This window comes from Megascapheus bottae, chromosome 7 (genome assembly GCF_031878675.1).
Source record: "Megascapheus bottae isolate mThoBot1 chromosome 7, mThoBot2.hap1, whole genome shotgun sequence".
Lineage (NCBI taxonomy): Eukaryota > Metazoa > Chordata > Mammalia > Rodentia > Geomyidae > Megascapheus > Megascapheus bottae.
In genome coordinates this window covers 66,139,444-66,155,785 of record NC_143515.1, presented here as the reverse complement: position 1 = coordinate 66,155,785, position 16,342 = coordinate 66,139,444, and the positions used below count along the sequence as shown (strand labels likewise).

The 16,342-nt window shown below is 47.9% G+C and overlaps 3 protein-coding genes across 5 annotated transcripts in view; 2 read left to right on the top strand and 1 right to left on the bottom strand.

Moving 5' to 3' along the window:
- Positions 1-879: 879 nt before the first annotated feature.
- Nrbp1 (nuclear receptor binding protein 1) lies at positions 880-14,489 on the top strand. Of its 2 annotated transcripts, XM_090337265.1 has the most exons (19): positions 880-987; positions 4,387-4,616; positions 4,795-4,917; positions 5,093-5,194; positions 6,397-6,486; positions 6,638-6,678; positions 7,033-7,127; positions 7,612-7,635; positions 8,614-8,697; positions 8,889-8,947; positions 9,086-9,184; positions 12,468-12,600; positions 12,776-12,881; positions 12,990-13,040; positions 13,131-13,266; positions 13,402-13,455; positions 13,540-13,603; positions 13,803-13,858; positions 13,941-14,489. In XM_090337265.1, exons 2-19 carry the CDS (start codon positions 4,407-4,409, stop codon positions 14,043-14,045), a joined length of 1,632 nt encoding a protein of 543 aa, XP_090193391.1. In that variant the 5' UTR covers positions 880-987; positions 4,387-4,406; the 3' UTR covers positions 14,046-14,489. The 2 variants fall into 2 exon arrangements, with proteins under 2 accessions (XP_090193391.1, XP_090193392.1); XM_090337266.1 differs by lacking the exon at positions 7,612-7,635.
- Positions 14,490-14,847: 358 nt separating this feature from the next.
- On the top strand, positions 14,848-16,252 carry Krtcap3 (keratinocyte associated protein 3). The gene is made up of 6 exons (XM_090337267.1): positions 14,848-15,123; positions 15,198-15,257; positions 15,380-15,586; positions 15,704-15,838; positions 15,938-16,045; positions 16,150-16,252. Exons 1-5 carry the CDS (start codon positions 14,965-14,967, stop codon positions 16,043-16,045), a joined length of 669 nt encoding a protein of 222 aa, XP_090193393.1. The 5' UTR covers positions 14,848-14,964; the 3' UTR covers positions 16,150-16,252.
- The window catches only part of Ift172 (intraflagellar transport 172), a 43,335-nt gene continuing 42,723 nt past the window's right edge, over positions 15,731-16,342 (bottom strand). For both annotated transcript variants that reach the window (XM_090337263.1, XM_090337264.1), the window contains exon 49: positions 15,731-15,810. The gene's annotated coding sequence lies outside the window, so the exon portion shown is untranslated. The remainder of the gene's footprint in view (positions 15,811-16,342) is intronic.

Below are 16,342 nucleotides of genomic sequence, written 5' to 3'. Positions count from 1 at the left end.
TTTTTTTCTTTTTCTTTTTGCCAGTCCTGAGGCTTGAACTCAGGGCCTGGGCACTGTCCTTGAACACTTTTTTTTTTTTTTTTTTTTTACTCAAGGCAAGCGCCCTGCCCCTTGTGCCACAGCACCACCTCTGGCTTTTTTCTGTGTATGTGGTACTGTGGAATCGAACCGAGGGCTTCATACACGCTAGGCGAGCACTCTGCCACTAGGCTACACTTCCCGCTCAGCCCATCTAAATTCTTTCCAAGGATCTTTTCAAAGAACACTTTGATAGTGTTGGCTCTCAGCAATTTAGCTTCGGTCAATAGCGTAATTTTCTGAGTCCTTTTTTTCTTCTTTTAGCATTTGTTGATTAACAAACTTAACGATAATTTCCATGAATTGGCTCTTCCGAGAATCAAATCATGTTTTGTGCAACCCTTCGCGAAGTTGTAGCGAACAGAGTTAACTATTCAATTTTGTTTTTTTCAGGCTTCCTGAAGAATGAATGCCCTGCTGGTCCTCCACTTGGTAAAGGTGATGGGCTCTTCCCCGGATTAGAGCCTATGTCTGGCGCTCCTTTTGTCTTTTCAGGCGATCAGGTCTGTCATGGCGACTTGGTGGAGAGGAAGACGTCTTTCCCTTGGTTCAGCAGAATCACTAGGGGCACCTGGACTGGGAGGACCGCTGGACAGAGACGAGCCCGGGCGGAGACGGAGACGACCCACCCCTCGGCGAGGTGTCAGCCTCGGCGGCCGGCGCACGGGGAGGAGACGCGGCTGAGCACCGCCCTGCGAGCGCCCGTCTGCGGGCACCGCCCCTCGCCGCCCCGGCCAATGGAAACCTGGCGGCGCAGGGGCACCGCCCATCTGTTGGTCCAGACGCCGCGAGGGCGGGGCCCGCAGTTCGGTTGCGCTGTGGAGCGCAGCTGTGAGGGAGTCGCTGTGCTCCGAGGTCCCGGAACCCGAGCTGGAGCTGAAGCGCAGGCTGCGGGCGCGGAGCCGGGAGGTGAGTCCTTGGGGAACGAGTCCCAGAGGCGAGGGCTCGCGAGACGGTGGCAGGGCCGCGCCCGAACCCTGGGACAGCGGAACCCGGCCGGAGGGTGCTGCGGGCGGCGCGGCTCACTCGGCAGCCAGGCCCGCTCGGCCCGACCTGCCGCAGCCGAGGAGCCGCCACGGCCCTGACCGCTGACCCGCTCGTCTGACTTTTCCGGCGTGGCGGCGGCCGCCCGGAATTCTGCGGGCGCGGGTCGGGAGGCCCAGGCGTTCGCTTGGAACTCCAGCCGCGAGAGGCGGGGCGGCCGGCGGGGGGGCGGGGCGGCGGTCGCGGCCTGGTGGCCTGCGGAAGGAAGCGCGGCGACCCGGCCGGGCCCGCTCGCGGGGCGGGGCGCCGGCGGCGCGGGGGCGTGGCCTGCGGCCTGACGGCGCCGCGGGGCCGGCCTTTGATGATGTGGCCCCGGCGCGCGCGCGCCCGCCCGCCCCGAGGGGCACTGGCGCCCGCAGCCTCTGGCCGTCACCCCGCGGCTGCGCGACCTGTTGGAGTGTGGCCGCGTCAGGGCCTCCTTCACCCGAGCTTGCTTCTTGGACACTTAGACGAGCCTCGGAGGCCTTCCGGGTTGAACTAGGGTGAGGACGGGCGTGGAGCCCGTGGCTGCGAGCCCAGATGACACGCTTGCGGTCTCCATTGTGACAGTTCCGGAGAACAACTTTGCAGGATGACTGACACCACTCCGCAGGGGACGTGGCGCCTCGGGGTGGCTGGAGGCGGCGCGGAGATTGTCCTTACGGACAGAAATGCCTTCCTGTGTGGTGGTCCTTAAACCCCTGGGTACCTCGGAGGCAGAACCCCCAGCGCTGCAGGTGTCTTGTTCCTTAGCGGGAGTTGTGCCGGAGACCTGGGGCACGTCCCTCCTTCGCCCCCTGTGACAAGACTGGGGAGGGAGGAGACAAGCACCTCTCTGGGCATGTGTGATTGGTGAAGATTTGGCTCCTGCTGGGTGTTATGTTCTTGGTCCAGAAGTTTATTTAGCTTCTTTTAGCTATTGCCTTTGCTAGGATTCCACTTTTTTTTTTTAAATTGTAATCTTGCTGGGAATTTTTACTTCTGATTTTGGGTGTATTTAGTGAATAGAGCTGATCTAGAAAGTCGCTTGTACAGACTTCATTCAGGGCTAGGGTGCTGTCTTGGAATAGTGATTCTCAGATCTCAGCGTCCTGAGTAGCTAGGATTATAGGTGTGAAACCACTGGTTCCTTGCTCAGACTGAACTATTTTCTTGGCTACTTCTCAGGGGATGTTTAAAAACGAATCTCTAAACTTTTCTAGTAGGTTACTAAAGCATTCACATACTGTAGCAACTGTCCTGGCTGGCTAAGTTGAATCTCTCTTAAATAGGTGGAAACACAGTGTTTTTTTTTTTGTTTGTTTGTTTGTTTTTTTTAGTGCTTTGTTGCTCTCTGGAGTTCCTGTCATCAACATTTTCTGACAGGTTAAACAGTATAGGTTGAGGTTAGACAGTATAGGCAGAGGAGGACATTAGAAGTTCTGAAAGATTGGTGTGTGGACTGGAAGCTTCTGGTATTCTGAATTTAGAGATAAAAATTTAGTCTCCAGGATATACCCTCCCCCTCTTTTTTTTTGTCGATTTTGGGACTTGAACTCTGGGCCCAGGCATTGTCCCTGAGCTCTTCAGCGCAGGGCTACTGCCCTACACCTTGAGCCACTGGGCCACTTTCAGTTTTCTGGTGGTTGATTGGAGATAAGAGTCTCAGGGCTTTTTAGTGCCTGGGCTGGCTTTGAACCTCCACCCCCAGATCTCTGCCTCCAGAGTAGCTAGGATTACAGGCAAGATCCACCCCACTGGACCAGTATATCCCCTTTTTATTGGGCACCACTCCTTTGAGCCCAGCACACAATAGGTTTTAATTCATTCTTAGCCATTCTTTTTAGCTGTATGGAGTAACATTCATTGGTTGTCTTGGCACTCTGTGGCACAGTTGATGATAGTTAGCTTTTTCCTCAAGAAGCTATGCTCCTGTATAAATATTGAGTTGTTTGTAATTGAAAGAAATATCTATGTCAGATACACTTCCCCACAGAATGGAAATGTCAGAAACTTTGAGCAGTGTGAGTGAAATGAAAACCGGAAAGTTAATGCCTTGAACTCGTGGCCCTTTAAGTATAAGCATCTAACTTATTTACTCTTCTATCTCAGTCATTTTACCAGTGTGTGAGCTATAATAAGTGCTTACTAAACATTTATTGAATAAATTAAAAATGTTAATACCTACTTGCCGTACATCATAGGAAGGGTGAAGTCATCAGAGATGAAATCATTACTGCCAGTCACCTGAGTCAAATGTAGCCTCTCCATTCTCTTATAGGAGGAATAATAGTGAGTACTAAGGTTAGCTCTGCTAGGCCAAGTCAGCTTAGGGGTTAGCTGAGTAAGTTGGCTGAGGGTGGTAGCCCTATAGCTGTCTCAAGGTAACAGTTTGGATTCTGGAAACTTCTGCTCTCAAGAGTACCTAACTAGCCCAATCTGGCATAGTTCTTGAGCAGAGTGTAGTAGGAGCACAAGGAATATTCACAGTGGAAACTTACTGGTTGAATTGCTGAGAGGGAATGGAACATCCTATTGTGGTGTTCATTTGGACCTTACTTAGAAAATTTTGTGAATAAACTCCCTTAAAGAATATTGTACTACTAGGCCAGGAGTTTGGCCTAGTGGTATAGTGCTTGCCTAGCATGCCCGAAGACCCAGGTTTGATTCCTTGGTACTACATACCTAGAAAAAAGCCAGAAGTGGTTCTGTGGCTCAAGTGGCAGAGCACTAGCCTTGAAAAATAAAAATCCAAGGACAGTGCTCAGGCCCTGAGGCCAAGCCCAGGACTAGCAAAAAAAAAAAAAAAAAAAGAATATTATACTACTTTAAAATTTGTATTTGCCATTCTAGGGTAGTCATCTTCAGCTAAGATAGCTCTCGCTACAAAAATAGTTAATGTTTCAGTATTTAGATAGAAATTCGTTTTGATTTTGGAGTTAGAGGAAACAAGGGAGGTATGTGTTTTATTTCCTTCGTGTCTGCAGATGAGGTTAAGACTTTTTTTTTTTTTGTGGGTCATGGGGCTTGAACTCAGACTGGGCACTGCCCCTGATCTCTTCAGCTCAAGGCTACCGCCCTATCCTTGAGCCAAACCCCAGTTCCATTTTCTAGAGGTTAATTGGAGATAAGAGTCTCAGGTCCTTTTGTGCCCGGGCTGGCTTTGAACCTTGATCCTCAGATCTCAGCCTCCTGCGTAGCTAGGATTACAGGTTTGAGCCACTGCGCCCAGCAAGATTAACTCTTTCTTTGTAGGTTTATTTTTGATCTCCTTTGCTTTCTTTTGCCCTTGCCCAACCAATGCAGGCGTGAGTGTTCATTCCAGTATGTCGGAGGGAGAGTCTCAGACTGTACTCAGTAGTGGCTCAGACCCAAAGGTAGAATCCTCATCTTCAGCTCCTGGCCTGACTTCAGTGTCACCTCCTGTGACCTCTACCACCTCAGCTGCTTCCCCAGAGGAAGAAGAAGAGAGTGAAGATGAATCTGAAATCTTGGAAGAGTCACCTTGTGGTCGCTGGCAAAAGAGGCGAGAAGAGGTAAGGTGATGATAGTGTCACTCTCTGGGAGAATAAAGGATTTAGGAGATGAGAACTAGAAGAGCTACCTAAAGAGGCAGACTAGACTGCAGACTGAGTACTAGGAGAAGGTTGTCTACAGAGTATTAAAATGGAGAGGTCATCAGATAACTTTCATTCCACTTGAATTATTTCTCAGGTGAATCAGAGGAATGTACCAGGTATTGACAGTGCATACCTGGCCATGGATACAGAGGAAGGTGTGGAAGTTGTGTGGAATGAAGTACAGTTCTCTGAACGCAAGAACTACAAACTTCAGGAGGTAGGTGATGGTGAAATTCCCCAGCCTAGGGGCATTAGAAACACTGGTGTTTAAAGAGGCGTCCATATGGGGACAGTGACTGTGAGGAAAGTATGTTGGGAGTTAGATCACTTGTGGCTTTTCGGATCATTACAGTGCTTTGTGAACTCTTCCCCATCTGTCTCCCTTGTTCCAGGAAAAAGTCCGAGCAGTGTTTGATAATCTGATTCAATTAGAACATCTCAACATTGTTAAATTTCACAAGTACTGGGCTGACATTAAAGAGAACAAGGCCAGGGTAAGAATTTTTCTCTACTATTTCCTGAACTTACTGTAAGAAACTAGTTACATTATTGCTCCTTTTATATTCAGAGAATGTAACTGGGTAGTTTTTTTCTTTTCTTTCTTTCTTTTTTTTTCCTTTTTTGTCCCAGTCCTTGGGTTTGAACTCAAGGCTTTTGCACTCAAGTCTAGCACTTTACATTTGAGCCACAGCTTCATTTCCAACTTTTTGATAGTTAATTGGATATGAGAGTCTCTCTGGTTTCAAACTTCCCTCCTCAGATTTCAGCCTCTTGACTAGTTAGAATTAGAAGCATGAACAATTAGCATCCAACAAAACTTTTGAGTGATTTTTTTCCCCCAGTGTTAAATATTGAATTCAGCACTCTGTCACTTGAACCATGTATCCTAACCCTGAAACTGTAGTTTTGAAATAATTTGATTTCACTGATATGGTAGTAAGAATTGGAATTGGCTTTGCCTTTACCTGCCACCTGTACCTGTGGCCTTTTTTTTGGTGGGTCATGGGGCTTGAACTTGTCCTGGGCTCTTCAGCTCAAGGCTACTGCCCTACCCTTGAGCCAAGCCCCACATCCTGTTTTCTAGAGGTTAGCTGGAGATAAGAGTCTCAGGTCCTTTTGTTCCCAGGCTGGCTTTGAACCTTGACCCTCAGATCTCAGCCCCCTGAGTAACCAGGATTACAGCCACCACTCCTGGCCTCCTTTAGACACTTTTTGCTCAGGGCTAGTGCTCTGCCACTTGAGCCACAGCGCTATTCTGCTTTTTCTGAGTATGTAATACCAAGCAATCCAACCCAGGGTTTTGTGCATGCTAGGTGAGCCCTCTACCACTAAGCTATGCTCCCAGCCCAAGCTATATGGGGAAGAAATGAGCAAACTTTTGCTTCTTTGTATGTTTCTTATTTCAGAGTTTTCATTGCCTGCTCTAAGAAAAGGATAAAAACAGGAGAGCAAATTAAAATAAAACAAAACCCACACATTTTTAATGGGTATCTGGTATAAGTGATAAGAGTGCCTGCCCATCTGGCAAGCCTAAGGCTTTGTGTTCAAACCACAGTACTGCCAAAACAACAACAACAACAAAATTAAAAACCCAAACCAATAAACAAAAAAGTGAAAAATCATGTGTGTACTCTATCACCAGGGCAAGATATCATTTCTGCAATAAAGTCTTATAGTAAATGCTTTGCTTTTCCAGGTAATTTTTATCACAGAATACATGTCATCCGGGAGTCTGAAGCAATTTCTGAAGAAGACGAAAAAGAACCACAAGACTATGAATGAAAAGGTGTGGAGGGGAAGAGCTTTTTTTTTTTTTTTTTTTTTTTTTGGCTTAAAGAGACTGTTAACTGTGAAGCTGATCAGGAATGGGTGAGAGCATCTATTGGAGGGTTAAGGGACGTGATTACTGTTAACCCTTGGAACAAAATCTGTTGTAGGCCTGGAAGCGCTGGTGCACACAAATCCTCTCTGCCCTCAGGTAAGTAGTATCTGTGTATTCCTGATTTAGTTCCTCCAAACAGATCGTAGGGGCACTATGCCAATCTATTCTGCCTCTCCCTATTTTCTTTGAGTCATGTACTGTCATGATTAGGCCCCCTCTGGGTCTTGTAAAGGGTTCCTTCCTCTTAATGTCCAAACAATGACACTGTCTTCCACCTGTTTCTCTAAGTTCTTATCCAACTATTGAAATCATCAGGCATAACAGAGTCACAGTGTGGGGATTATCTTTATGATGACCAGCAGGAGTCCTGGCCCTTGCTCCTCTTAACCCTTGGGTTCCCCCTGCCCTTAATTTCCCAGTGGCCCCTCTAACAGCCCAGTGCCCCCACAGCTACCTGCACTCCTGTGACCCTCCCATCATCCATGGGAACCTGACCTGTGACACCATCTTCATCCAGCACAACGGACTCATCAAGATTGGCTCTGGTGAGGGGAGGGAGAGGTTCTGGGCATGGGAGCCTCGGGAATTTGGGAACCATGGGGGTAAGATGAAAGGCATGGTGGAGAACAGAGCAAAATTCTGAGGTACCAACTAGTGATGTGAGACAGGACCTTGCTGGAAGTAATTCATATGGAGAGGCCAATGTGTAGAGAGGGGCTAGGGTATGCAATCTTGTACCTTTTTGGAAGGAAACTGGAACTAAGATAGGGAATTTGATAGGAGATTGGGAAAGGGCAAGAGATGGAAAGGAGGTCTAATCTGAGTCCATGGGGTCAGATTCTACCAGAGGAAGTTCCAGGCTGTGCCTGCCGTGAGTGCTTTCATTTGCTGTGTATCTGTGTGTGGTGTACATTTCTGTGTGCTGTGTCTGTGTGTTGTTACCATTTGTCTGGGGCTTGGCTGCTCCATCGCTCACAACTTTTCTCTGTTTTCCTCCCTCCCGCTTACGGGCTGCTCTGTTCCCAACAGTCTTTCATAGGATTTTTGCTAATGGTGAGAGCTTCCTCTGCCCCACTTGGGGCTCTGTTTGTGCTCCTTCTGCTCCTTTTTCGGCTGCCCAGTGCATGCAGTCGTGGGAGCAAGGCCTGTTCCCTTATGTCCTGGCTTAATTATGCCTGCTTAGCTTCTGCCCTGCCAGCCCTCCACTTGCTTGCCCCTCCACAACCTGCTTGTTTCCTGTGGATTCTGCCTGGCTGGCCACTTAACCTTTTAGATTCATACTCCCCTTCATCATCAGGCTGGTTCCCTAAATCATACTGTGCTCCCATATTCTGTGCCTTGTCATTGTTTATGATCAGAGTGAGTCCAAATTAGGCCTGGTTCATTGTCCAGCCCTGTAACAGGCAGCATTGAAGAGGAAGAGTAGAGTAGGGATCTACAAAAGTTTTGGTGGGTTAAAGATGAAGCCAATTCAAGGGTATTGGTTCAATTTTGAACTTTTCTTGAGTTTTAATTAGCAAAGTTGTGTAAGTAGGAGGCTAACTCCTTGGTTGTATTCTAATGCTTCTTTAACTTTTGTATCCAAGTTCTTGAAGACTCCACTTGTCCCAGATTAGGAAGCAGCCTGTGTTTTTATGTTCATTTCATACATGAATGAAATGAAACTTGGCAGTTTTTTGTGGAGATTATTTGCATCTGGGACTTGGGGAAGATGACCAGGTCACAAGTTTTTCCCTTGATCATGTTGTTTCTTGACTAGCTAGCTAAAGTGCCCACTGTGTTTGGGTATTGCAAGTTTTTTTTTTTTTTTTTTTTTTTTTAAAGCTAGGGGTTTTAGATGAGAAGCAATAGGCTTGAGAAAGGAGGAGGAGATGATATCCAAGTGTGGTCTGCAGTTCAGGATGGTTTCTGCTTGTTGAAAGAATAGAACCTTCAGGAGAAATTTGAAATTTGGCTTTGGGGGCCTCTCACTGGAATAAGACTGTGCTTTGTTGGTGGTGGTCAGATTGTGGGTATCTCCCCTACTCCCAGTGGCTCCTGACACTATCAACAATCATGTGAAGACTTGCCGGGAAGAGCAGAAGAATCTACACTTCTTTGCGCCGGAGTATGGAGGTAAGGAAGAAGTCCTGGTTTCTGTGTCTTGTCTTTATGTTTTGGTTTTATACCTTACAACCTGAGGTGTAGAGACAGTGCAACTGTACTAGCACACAAAGTATTTTTCTTCTTTTGCTTTTCTGAAGGCATGTCTGCCATTCCTTAGCCTCAACTCTTTTGTTTTACTAAGCCCTCTTTGTTTTCCCTAGAAGTCACTAATGTGACAACAGCAGTGGATATCTACTCCTTTGGCATGTGTGCACTGGAGGTGAGAATGGGGGAAGGAATGAAATTGGATGATGGAAAGAGGAAATGGAGGGAGGCAAGGAAAATACTGGTCTTAAAGGAATGACTACAAGGGCTGAGGTTCTAAGACCTTTTTTCTTTGAATTCCTTCTCACTGTAGATGGCAGTGCTGGAGATTCAAGGCAATGGAGAGTCATCCTATGTGTCACAGGAAGCCATCAGCAGTGCCATCCAGCTATTAGAAGACTCATTACAGAGGGTAAGGGTCTTGAGAACAGCTCCTGACGTTCAGGTGCCACCTTTTTTTTTTTTTTTGTGGGTCATAGGGCTTGAACTTGGCCTGAGAGCTATCCCTGAGCTCTTCAGCTCAAAGCTACCACCTTACCCCTGCGCCTGAGCATTGTCCTCCAGCTCTTCAGCTCAAGGCTACCACCCTTGAGCCAAGCTCCACTTCCCTTTTCTAGAGGTTAATTGGATTCTCTGGTCCTTTTGTACTGGGCTGGCTTTGAACCTTGATCCTCAGATCTCAGCCTCCTGAGTAGCTAGGATTACAAGTGTGAGCCACCCTGCCCAGCTTGCCACCTTCTTTTTTATTGCTGTTGGTACTAGGGTTTAAATAATGGACCATGTGGTTGCTTAGTCAAGAATATATGCTGCCTCTTTAGCCAAACCCTAGCAGGTTTTTCTTTATCCACTAGGAATATTAAGATCCAGAGAACATTCTTTGTTAAATGGCAACTCATTTGTATAAAGATAATTTTTTTGAATGATTAATTTTTTAAAATTAAATAATTTATTAACATTGATTTTTACATCATATTTCAAATGCCATGTTCAACAAACAAGTGTTCAAGAAGGGAATCTCTAAATATAATCACTGGCACATAGATTGTAGAACATAATTAAAATTAAGCTGAGGGTTTATATGTCATAGATACAAATTAATATATGTAATAAAACATTATGTCTATAGAGTATAAAGCCCATCATGGATTTTTATGTCTATGTAGTTACGTTTATATCTCCAAGACCATGTATATAACTTTGGGTACCCAAATATTGAGTCATCACCTTTGGACTGTTTGGATCTAATATCCACATATTAAGGATACCATGTGTCTTTTGTTCCTTTTGTCTTCTTAAAGATAATTTAAACAAATGGTTCTGATCCCTCCACCCTGCAAAAAAAAAAAAAAAGCAGAAAAAGTCAAGGCTGTAACATTTTGCTTGAAGGTGCCTAACATGCTTCTGTATACGTCTGGGGGTTACAATGGTGGGTGATACTGAAGTTAACAGTTGTGTGCTAATTGAAGTGTGTCTACATGGATGGTAACTGCAGGCAATTCCTATACACTCTTAGACAACCATGTTAACATTTTAAAGCAAATCTATTTTTGCCAGCATTTGGGCTTGAACTCAGGGAGTGTATGCTGTTCCTGGTGCTGTCACTCTACTTCCTGTATTTTGGTGGTTAGAGATAAGAGTCTGGGATATGTTTGTTCAGGCTGGCTTTGAACTAGGAGCCTCAGATTTCAGCTTTTTTTTTGCCAGTCCTGGGCTTGAGCTCAGGGCTTGAGCACTGTCTTTGGGCTTTCCCAAGGCTAGAGCTCTACCACTTGAGCCTCAACACCACTTCCGCTTTTTTCTATATATGTAGTACTGAGGAATCGAACCCAGGTCTTAGTGAGTGCTAGGCAAGCACCCTACCACTAGGCCAAACTCCTGCCCAGATCTCAGCTTTTTGAGTAGCTAGGATTACAAACATGAAACAGTACCCAACAGTGTATCAATTTAAATTAGCTATATTAGTCATCTGGTATGTGTTTATTAATTTTATTTTTATTTTTTGTCAGTCCTGGGACTTGAACTCTGGGCCTGGGCATTGTCCCTGAGCTCTTCAGCTCAAGGCTACTGCCCTTCACCTACAGCCACAGCACCACTTCGGGTTTTCTAGTTGTTAATTGGAGTTAAGAATCTCACGGACTTTAGTGCCTGGACTGGCTTTGAACCATGATCCTCAGATCTCAGCCTCCTGAGTAGCTAGGATTACAGGCATGAGCCACCACATCCGGCTCTGTTTATTAATTTTTGGTAAAGAAGGTTCCTTGATGCTGTCAGTGGCTAATTTGTCTGCTCAAACTGACTTCAAGAACTTTTTTATCTGCAATTAATCATCAAAATGCAAGAACTGGAGGGTGGTTCAAGAACTGGTAGAGCATCAGCTGTGAGTAAAAGCTGAATTCAAGGCCCAGAACTGGAAGCCCAGAGTTCAAGCCCCAGTACTAGCACAAAAATAAATAAATAAATAAATACATAAATAAAAATATATATACACATATGTGTGTGTGTATATATATACATATATATATACACACACACATTTATGTAAAAAGAAAGAGGGCAACATGTTAGTAAAGAGCAATATAGATGGGGTAAATTTGATCAAAGTACATTTATTATATGCTGTTATAAATATCACAGTGAAGCCTCATTGCACAATTAATTCATACTAATAAAAATTAAAGTGGGTAAGGTGGCTAATGCCTCTAGTCCTAAGTAATTGGGAGGCCAAGATGGTGTGGGGGAGATGGGTAGGGAGAGAGGGGAGGAGAGGATTTGCTGTTCTAGGCTATCGTGGGGGAAAAGGTTCATGAGAGCGCTTGCCAACCCACACTTGGTGATACATGCCTGTCATCCCAGCAGGAAATGTAAAATAGCAAGATTGTAATACAGGCATGGGCATGGCCTAGGCAAAAAGTAAGAGCCTACAAAATGAGCAGTGCCAAAAAGGGCTGGAGGCTTGGCTTAACAGTAGAGCACTGCTTAATAAGCATGAGACCCTGAGTTCAAACCATAGTAACACAAAGAAGAACAAAAAAGGCTGTGGATGGGGCTGGGAGTTTGGCCTAGTGGTAGAGTGCTTGCCTAGCATGCATGAAAACCTGGTTCGATTCCTCGGTACCACATATGTAGCAAAAAAAAAAAGCCAGAAGTGGTGCTGTGGCTCAAGTGGTAGAGCCCTAGCCTTGAGAAAATCCAGGGACAGTGCTCAGGCCTTGAGCCCAAGCCCAGGACTGGCAAAAAAAAAAAAAAAAAGGTGGTGGCTAGAAATTATCAGCTGGCACAGTGGCTCACACCTGTAATCCTAGCTACTCAGGAGGTTGAAATCTGAGGATCAAGGTTCAAAGCCAGCCCTGACAATACAAAGCCAAGAGATTCTTATCTCTAATTAATCACTGGAAAATGGGAAGTGGGGCTGTGGTTCAAGGGTAGGGCAGTAGCCTGATCTGAAGAGCTCAGAGACAGCACCCAGGCTAGAGTTCAAGCCTCATGACCCCCCAACTCCCCTCCTCCCCCAAAAAAGAAAAAATATCAAAACTATAATAATGAATGTTATTTTTCAGATACCAGTTTTCAAATGTCAATGTTATTTTCTCAATTGCTGGGTTTCTAGTATACAAATCTTTATGCTGGTGATGACAGGTGGAAGTGGGCAGTCTTGGGTTTCTAGATGTCTGCTTTAGTTTCTTGTTCTATTTTAGGAGTTCATTCAGAAGTGCCTGCAGCCTGAGCCTGCTCAAAGACCAACAGCTAGAGAACTTCTCTTCCACCCAGCACTGTTTGAAGTGCCCTCACTTAAACTTCTTGCTGCCCACTGCATTGTGGGGCACCAACGTGAGTCCCCTTGACTGTTTTAGGAATTTTTTTCCAACCCAGGGCCCTTATAAATATCACTAGTATGTGTTTGCTCCTTTTTTTATTTCTGAAGGGATCTATCTCTGTCTTTCCTTGTCTTTCATGACACAAATCTTTATGACTCCATAATAATCTACCCCATCCTATCTCCCAGACATGATTCCAGAGAATGCTTTGGAGGAGATCACCAAAAACATGGATACCAGTGCTGTACTGGCAGAAATCCCTGCAGGACCAGGAAGAGATCCAATTCAGACTTTGTGAGTGACTGAGAGGGTCTGAAAAAGAAAAATTGTTCACTAACCAACCTGAGGCTTTATAAAACGCTATGCTTTGTTCCCTTACCTTCTATTATCTTTCTTTTCTAGGTACTCCCAGTCACCAGCTCTGGAACTAGACAAATTCCTGGAAGATGTCAGGTGAGGGAAGGGGGAGAAAGGCAGGGAAGCAGGGGCAGTTGTCCTGAGTCATTTGCAGAGCCCATATGGCCTGTTTTCATCTCCCTCCAGGAATGGGATCTACCCCCTGACAGCCTTTGGGCTGCCTCGGCCTCAGCAACCACAGCAGGAGGAGGTGACATCACCAGTTGTGCCCCCTTCTGTCAAGACTCCAACACCTGAGCCAGCTGAGGTGGAGACTCGCAAGGTGGGACCTTGTGGGTGTGTGTCCACAGTCATAGCGGGGGATACTGACAGCTTGTCTAAGGAGCACCATGTTGTATAGGTGGAAAAGACTTCCAGGTGCTGGTTTGTATTCTGATGACCCTCTGCTCTGTTCTAGGTGGTGCTGATGCAGTGCAACATTGAGTCAGTGGAGGAGGGAGTCAAACACCACGTAAGGCTCTTGGCCAGCTCTGCACATGCCTGGGTGGTCAGTGCATAGGGAAGGGTATCCTCATTTTCCTGTCTTCTTTTCTAGCTGACACTTCTGCTAAAGCTAGAGGACAAACTGAACCGGCACTTGAGCTGTGACCTGATGCCAAGTAAGTCTCTCCTTTCCCTTGGAAGATTTGTGAACTTCACCTTCTAGGGACACAAGATTGGGGACAGTGACCAGTAAACACACTGACTCACATATAATGACTATCTTCACCCTCAAATGGGGTAGATGGCTGAGTTGATTTGAAGGGCTCCATGTCTCTTCTCTCATACTGAATTTACCCCCCTCTGCTTCTGTGTTAGATGAGAACATACCCGAGTTAGCAGCTGAGCTGGTGCAGCTGGGGTTCATTAGTGAGGTAGGTTCCTGCTGTCCTGTGTCCTGGGTGCTCCCCTGCCTTCTCTTCCCTCAGCCCCATCTCACTGGGCTTCTCTCTCCAGGCTGACCAGAGCCGGCTGACCTCCCTGCTTGAGGAGACCCTGAACAAGTTCAATTTTGCCAGGAACAGCACTCTCAACTCAGCCGCTGTCACTGTCTCCTCTTAGAGCTCACTCGGGCCAGGCCCCTATCTGCACTGTGGCTGTCCCTGGACGTGCTGCAGCCCTCCTGTCCCTTCCCCCCCAGTCAGTATTACCCCGTGAAGCCCCTTCTCTCCTTTATTATCAGGAGGGCTCTGGGGCTCCCTGGTTCTGAGCATCATCCTATCCCTTCCCCTCTCTTCCTCCCCTCTGCACTTTGTTTACTTGTTTTGCACAGATGTGGGCCTGGGCCTTCTCAGCAGCCGCCTTGTAGCTGGCTGCTCATAGCTGACCTGCCGGCTCCCGCCCAGCCTGTGCGCACAGGAGGCCCGCGGGCACTGGGGAGCTGAGTTCTACGATCCCGCTGGGGTGGACGGGCGGGAGAGAGGTGGTGCTGCAGTGGTGGCCCTGGAGGGGGGCCATTCGATTCGCCTCAGTTGCTGCTGTAATAAAGTCTACTTTTTGCTAAAATGGTTGTGTGCTTGCGCCTCTCCGCATTGGTGCCCACAGGTGTTGCGGCCCAGCTCTGACCCACGCAGGCGGAGCCTTGGGTGGCTGGTGGGAGGGCGGGCTTAGGTGGCGCGGGCGCGGGCGCGGGCTGCTGCCTGGCGGTGGCTGTGGCTGTGGCGGAAGCAGCACGGAGGCCGAGCCCCAGGTGGATGAATGGGCGGGGCCGGGCTCCGGGCTGGGGGCGGGGCGGGGCCCAGGTAGAGCTGCCCCGCGGCAGTGCCAGCCCGGAGCTGCGCGGCCCGCGGGATGAGGTGTCGCCGCCTCTGCGTCTTTGGTAACTTCCGCCACTTTCCTCTAGGTCCCTGACCCCCCTCAGCCCGGCTACTGGCTCTGCCCCGCGGCCGCCCGCCCGCCCGCCTGCGCGCTGGCCAGGCGCCCGGCTCAGGTCTGCCCTTCCCCCTACTTTACAGACGCCGCCCGAGGGCCCCGGCGGCTTATGCGCGTGGGCCTCGCGCTGATCCTGGTGGGCCATCTGAACCTGCTGCTGGGAGCCGTGCTACACGGTACCGTCCTGCGGCACGTGGCCAATCCCCGTGGCGCTGTCACGCCGGAGTACACCACTGCCAATGTCATCTCCGTGGGCTCAGGGCTGCTGGTGAGCACTGCGGGCTGGCTTGGTGGGCGGGGCTGCTGAGAGCCTGCAGGCCAAAGGTGTGGTGTCTTCCGCAGAGCGTTTCCGTGGGTCTTGTGGCCCTTTTGGCATCCAGGAACCTTCTTCACCCAGGACTGGTGAGAGGGGAAAGGGGATTGCCTGAGTTCTTTCAATGGGCGGGAGCCTCAAATAGAGAACTCTTGTCTCTGGGAAACTAAGCCAGGCCTCGGCTGCTCACTCTGACCTTCTGCCCTGCCAGCACTGGGCCCTGTTGGTACTGGCTCTGGTGAACCTGCTCTTGTCTGCTGCCTGCTCCATGGGCCTCCTCCTAGCCGTGTCCCTCACGGTGGCCAATGGTGGCCGCCGTCTTATGGCCGACTGCCATCCAGGACTGCTGGATTCTTCCATACCGCTGGACCAGGGGCCTGGGCACACCAACTGCTTCTTTGACCCCACGAGAATCTATGTGAGCATATTCCTTCCTTCTTGCTCTTCACAAAGCTGAAGCCCTGATGTTTTAATTTCTTCCATTTATTAGTTCTGCCCTATTCCCTTCTAACCCAATCCTTCCTTTTCCTTTCAGGATACAGCCTTGGCTCTCTGGATCCCTTCTGTGTTCATGTCTGCAGCAGAGGCTGCTCTGTCTGGTTACTGCTGTGTAGCTGCACTCACCCTTCGTGGAGTTGGGCCCTGTGGGAAGGAAGGGTTTCAGGAACAGGTAAGGAAGAGAAACAGGAAGGGCTCATCGCACAGACTGTGCTAAAAATAGAGCTTATATCATTGAGCACCAGTGGACTGACCCCACTTTCTTCTGCAGCTGGAGGAACTGACAGAACTTGAATCTCCCAAATGTAAAAGGCAGGAAAATGTGCAACTACTGGATCAGCATCAAGAACTCCAGGCATCAGAAAAAACCTGGGTTTAGGTAAAGGGCCCTGAGGGTGGGGAGCAGGGAAGTGTTCTTGCAATGGAGCGAAGTCTTTGCTATGATGCTTTGCCCTCTGATCTGGTTGGTTCTTCCTTTATCAGGTAGCTGCCAATCTGAGACCCAATTCACATGTGTTTTCCACTAAGCAAGGAGCTCTTGAGCCCAGGATGTTAGAAAAAACTAATAAAAAAGAACTTTTCTTCCTCTTGGTTATGGTTTCTTTGAAGGAATGGGTGCAGTGCTGTTTCCAACACACAGTGATCAAAAGACTAATGAAAGAATACAGTGGTCTCA